This window comes from Pleurodeles waltl, chromosome 1_1 (genome assembly GCF_031143425.1).
Source record: "Pleurodeles waltl isolate 20211129_DDA chromosome 1_1, aPleWal1.hap1.20221129, whole genome shotgun sequence".
In the NCBI taxonomy this organism is placed as follows: Eukaryota; Metazoa; Chordata; class Amphibia; order Caudata; family Salamandridae; genus Pleurodeles; species Pleurodeles waltl.
This window is the reverse complement of record NC_090436.1, coordinates 59,778,095-59,784,094: the sequence shown is the minus strand read 5'-3', so window position 1 is coordinate 59,784,094 and position 6,000 is coordinate 59,778,095. Positions and strand designations below refer to the sequence as shown.

At 41.9% G+C, this 6,000-nt stretch overlaps 1 protein-coding gene across 1 annotated transcript in view; it reads right to left on the bottom strand.

Moving 5' to 3' along the window:
• Positions 1-3,583: 3,583 nt before the first annotated feature.
• The window catches only part of STOML2 (stomatin like 2), a 74,196-nt gene continuing 71,779 nt past the window's right edge, over positions 3,584-6,000 (bottom strand). The window contains exon 10 of the mRNA XM_069212514.1: positions 3,584-3,883. Within this exon, the coding sequence (XP_069068615.1) occupies positions 3,752-3,883 (132 nt within the window). The 3' untranslated portion in view covers positions 3,584-3,751. The remainder of the gene's footprint in view (positions 3,884-6,000) is intronic.

Sequence of the window (6,000 nt, the reverse complement as noted above, 5' to 3'; positions counted from 1 at the left end):
GGGTCCTGCTCATCTAATGTATCCCTAAATCTTGAGCCCCACCAGGTGGTGAACTAGGTGGTATGAACCCCAACAGAGGGGGAGATGTTGGTGGAGGAGTTTGTTGTGCAGAAGTAGGCGGAGAAGTTTGAGAAAGAAAAGGAGTATTTTCTTTGGTAGTCTTTTTTTGGAATTGGAGAGGAATCAAGACTCTCTAGGAAAGTTAATTTCCTCTTTAAAGGGGCAGAGGTGATGTTATAATCCGCCCTGTTCCTTCTTGAATTTGAAGTTGGTGCTGCCAAGTATCCATAACTTATAAAATTGTTTCCACCTGTGATGGAGTGACGGTTATACACTGTCCAGAATCACTGAAAGTCTTGTCTAATATTTTCGGTTCCAAACTTTTTTGTGGATGGAAAATTTTCGGTGCCAAAACTGTAGATGGATGTTTTTGCTTTTTCAGTGCCGAAGTAGTCAGTACCGGAGTTGTGGGCACCGTAGCACCATGTATCTTTGGTCTTGTCGGATCCAAAATGGAGGCGTTGGAAGTCGATGCCGAAGATTTCTCTTTGGCTTTCTTTGGTGCCACGCTGGAAGGCGGGCATCTAAATAAGTTTTTTGGCTCTGCCCATGGCTGGAAAGCAGTGGCGGACCAGTGACCTCTGGATGTTGTTTTGGTCGATGGAAAAGGGGTCTTTTTACTCACAGTTTGTGCTGCCTGTAATGGTCGACTCTCGATGTCCGACTGCACATCGGAGTTAGAATCTTGAACGGAGAAGGCCCCCTCCTGCTCCAACTCTTCTTGCGCATACTCGTCGCCGAAGATGTCCGGTGTGTCATCTGGATGTTGAGACGCCATTTCCAGCCGACGAGCTCTTCGATCTCTAAGTGTCTGCTTTGATCGAAAAGAAGGGCGTGCTTTGCAGGTCTACTTGAGAGAAAGACACAAATTACACACCTGGTGGTGGTCGGTGTGTAGAAATTTTTAGTGGCATTGAGGGCAAAACCGAAATGGCGTATGTTCCGTTAGAGCTGCATAGTTATATGGCACGTGAAAGAGGTAGGCCAGAGAGGGCTTGAGAAGGCTGAAAAATTAGATTCCCGGTGTAGAAATGGAACCGAAAGATTAAGTATTTAAGAATATGCAATCGAAAACAATACAGACGATGATAGAAAGAATACCGTTTTAGACTGTATGGAGCCGAGAACTCTGAGCGAGAGGAACACACGTCCGAACCAGACAATGGAGAGAAACAATCTAACAAAGGACTTGATGCCCATGCGCATTTTTACCGAGACCCGTGACCCGAGAACCCGTGACTCAAAAAGCTTCTTCGAAGAAAAACAAGTTGTACTACTCTGAACCCAATACTAGATGGCGAGCTTATGCACAGCATGTGTATCTACAGCTACACATGCCATCGAACATTTTATTACCAGATGTATGTGTTCTACTGTTTCTGTGGCCTAATCTTTAGCCAGAGGGAATACAGGGAAGCTCAACAAGGAGTATTTCTGCTTGTTTGTCAGAGGTTCAGGGCGTTGCTCTGAATGAGCTCTGTAGGGCTGCAACATGGGCAATCTGCTGACACATTTGTTAAATACTCAGAATTGAAGGTGTTTGTTTACAACAGTATGGTTTCCATATCAGTGAAATGGTCATGAGAAATAAAAGGGTGATGGTTTATATGCATTACTCCTGAGTGAATATCCTTTATATTTTTTGTCGTAAGATGGCCAGAAAAGCTTTGGGAATACAGCAAAAGTAATGATGGGTTACTTAATATGTCTCACCCAGAGAAGAATTTTGTATTTGTGGTTTTGGATAATGCAGATTCAGTGCCTGGAGGTATCCCAGAGTGTGAGAAGGTGTGGAAATATACAAAGGGGTGTGCAGGACATTCTCTCACACAGTAAGGTCAATCTGGATTGTGGTGAGGCTCTGCAGACTTCTACCTCAATCAGTGGAAGATGCTTTAAATATGCATCGACCTGCAGCCATCAAAGTCCTTCCACTATTGCCAAACAGAACTGATTGGACTGCAAGAAAGGAGAGAGCGGGAGAATCTTTCAGTTCCTAGGTTTAGGCAGAAGTTGTACCATTTACAAGTTGTTTTCTCCAGCAGTTTCCCTTTGAAGGTGGATTCTCTGTTCCACAGACTTGTCAGGCATACTAATATCACTACAGAGGATGCAAGGTTCCAATGACTGTAAACAAGATGGTGGAGATTGCCATAAACCAAGTTCTTCTGAAGCCATGAATACCCTTACAATCTGAAGCTTATGCTGCATACATGACATACATGACATAGCCCGTCTTTTTTTAAGGATCCAGGTTATGTATGACAGAGAACACTGTCCAGTGGTTCCCAACCTTTTGAGTTCTGTGGTCCCCCACTTTAACATTACTGGAGCCCAGGGACCCTCACTGAATCTTTATTGGAATACAGGGACCCCCCACTGAGTCATTACTGAAAGCTGGGGACCTAATCTGTTAATAATATTTAATTTTCCAAGAAGTCATGGACCCCCTGAAGAGGCTGCGCGGACCCCCAGGGGTCCCCGGACCACAGGTTGGGAACCACTGCTGTAGTCCATTGCCTGATTTCATGGAGACAAATGCAGCTCACTTCAGATGTTGCAGTGATTGAGATTCAGTGGCTTCTGATGGATGTCTCTTAAAATACATCCTTCAACCACAGCTTGAACCTGTCTAACCTCACTCTTCGAGCTACAATCAATAGTTACATTCTACACATCACTTGCCCTTCAACACTGGCTCCAACATCAAACAACGCTTTTAAAAGCAACGAAAAACATATATCATTTATGTTCAGAATATGTGTACTGGTTGTACAAACATTTTATCATTACGTTATCAGCATCTCATTTTAGATAATAATAGTCTAGATTGCTACTTAGTTGTCATTCTTGAACAAATTCAGCAACACTACGTATTTTCAGTTTTTCTCATCTTGTGTTTGCTATCTAATTTACAAACAATCAACAGCAGCTCCCATTTGATTCAAGTAACCTCCATGATGAGGAGAAAGTTTGTTTTGGGAACATCCATAAATCCAAAAGGCAGAGAAAATCAAAGTAGCCTCATATGAGCACCCTTAGGTTAATACAACAGCCTGCTTTATCTGCAGGGAGATCCTGATACTGTCCACATGGACAGCATCATCAGTCCAAAGAAAGATAAGGAGGCAAAAAACAAAACAAAAGATGACTAAGGGAAAACGTGAATTGGCATCAATTAAAGACGTGAAGGTAAGACTAGACATGTGATCCATTTCTTGTTTTTTGTACATCACAACAGAATTTTAAGACTGAAATGCTTACGAAGCAGTGGTGAGGATTTACTGTAGAGCATTCTGAAGCTTATTCCCCTGTAGGTTCTTCTTCGAAGACTGAAGGTCTAGTCGCAAGAGCAGATCCTTACCAAAATACACACATCCACGCCAAGGTTAACTGGTCTAGTTCATATATTTTTTTAAGCTAGTGCAGGACTAGATTTCTTATCAGGTTGCCTGTAAAGCAAACAAACTGGGCTGCCTCTAGAGAGGACTACTGAACTGAAGAGACAACTGAACAAGAACACTTCTCTTTACACAATTTAATTACTTAATTGTTTGAAATAAAAAATGAAACATAACTTAAAGTGTTGGAAGTATAAATGAGTCTGTGCATCTGGTTAGTATGTTTCAATGTCTGACAGCCTTGCTATGCTGCAATGTAGAGTATCTTTGTGTGACAACTGTCCAGGCTGTTAGCTGCTGTTTCTATCCTCTTCATTGGTTAACTCGGTCTTCTGAAAATTGTGTGTGTCCACAATCTGCTTTTGAGTCCCCTCCTTCTGTGGGGGTAACTGCTTCACAAGGGTGCCATAAATACCCATTGCCTGGTGAGAGCAAGAGGGAAACAAGAAAACAAATGAGAAACCAAACTGTAAATGGATACTGAAAACAAATGAAACTTCACCAAACTTTCTTTAAAGCTGCTTAAACACAGCCATCAATCCCTAGTGCATCATACAGACTGACACGTCTGTAACATGGCTTGTTCAAGTCCTCTCTGTAATAAGAGAATGTAGAGAGTTGTAAACCTGATTAAAGAATTGTAATACATTTCTACCAATACGTTTTTGTTTATAAAATGATGCACTGTGCACTTTATTGTACTCTCTTGTATTTCAAGTATGCACCAATGCAACATACATCATACGATTGCTTTAAAAAAAAATTCCGAGCACGACATCCTCTGTCTCAAACTGATAGCCCTGGTTCATTTTCAACCACTTTCTTTAGTCTGTGAAGCCATACGTTCAGAATTGCTTAATTGTCTAGCTAATTAACAACACATTTTAGGGCTGGTGCTAAGAGTACTCAGAAGGAAATATCTTGTAGGGCTAGAAATACCTAGAACTGGCAAACCGCGAAACCGCGTTTTCAGTACCAGAGGAGCCTGCTGGAATAAGCTGTTTTTATTATACATTCTCAAAAGTGGCTACTTAGATGCTTGTTTTTCAAACCAAGAAAGCAATGTAGGTCCTCCTCCAAAGAAAACATGATGAACTATGGGTAGGATTTAAACCTGGATGCAAAGAATTGTGGAGCGCTCTCTTGACATGGCGCTGGTGGGAAGGTGAGCTGATACATCCAGAATCCTTTGCAATTTTAAAAGTAGATATTTTGGAAGACCAGCATTTACTGCATTACCTTAGCCAAACCTAGAGTGTGAACTGCTCATGGCACTCCTCCCTTTGGTGCTCAGATAGAAGAGGTATCACATCGCATAGGTCAGGTCAGTTTTTTCCACTGTAGATCTTGAAGTAGGAAGCTGGCTTAGACATTCTGGCTGTAGCACCTTAGTGAAACAACGAGCCCTCCAGTATCCCCCCATTAGGCTTCTACTGTATGGCCTATATCCAAGAGCCAATAACCACCAGGCAGGGTTTTCATCTGGACTCTAATCTCCAGATATTTGTCATCCAGCTGGAGAAGTATTTAGGCGGCGCCAGCTACCAGCAAGCCAATGGCTGAGCATATACTTGCAACAAGAGTGTGCTGAGGGAGCACAACTGTGGAACTCAACGGATAAGGAAGCGAAACTGTGATGAAAAGTGGGGATAGCTACAAGGCTGATTCTTCCAGACCGGAAGGAATGGATCCAGGATAGGCCCAAGTCCCTGAGAAGTAAACCTAAATCTTGTAGGCAACAAGAGAAGCATCTTGAGACGTAGTGTCAAGGTGCCAGAGCTACTGCAGTTGGCCATCTGTCACACATTATCTAATGTGGCTCAAAGCACTGTTGTGGTGCTGTGCACTCAGACTTGGTTGCCGATAAAACAGGACATAACAGACCTTATGGAAACAATGGAGCAGGCCTCGAAAAGGCACAAAGACGTGATGTGAAAGTCACTGAGGGACACATGGATAGTTTCAGTATTAGTAAAATCACAACCTTTATGCAGCTTGTAAGGAACAGAACCACTGATTAATGTGCTAATTAGCTGATTAATAAATGGAGTGACTTTAGCACTTTTCCTGGAGAGATTTTTTGCAAACCCGATTTCTTGCTACTCTATTGCTCCACCCATAAAGAATTATCACAAATTCTGGGAACTGTGGTGAAAAACTTTATTTTTTTCTGTTTTATATCAAACATACATTTACTGTTTGTATTGTGGTGTGTTTAAAAACATTGTGGTAGGGGGTGTTTTTATGAGAGGGTATCACAATCCCTAAAATTTGTAACCAGTGATTTACACCACGTACCATGGTGACGAACAATACAGAGACGCAAACAGATTGAGTAGAATTTAATATTGTTCAGTGTTGTCTGTTGCTGATATCATACTTTTTGTTTTACTGTATACAACGTTTTAAGGGAGTATTATTAAAAAACGGTATTTATTCAAATATTCACCCTGCCTGGACATTCCATCTGCAGTGCAATAACTTAGTGCAGCTTTGAAGGCCCCTATTACGGAACAAGTACTCAGCATCTTGGTCCGTG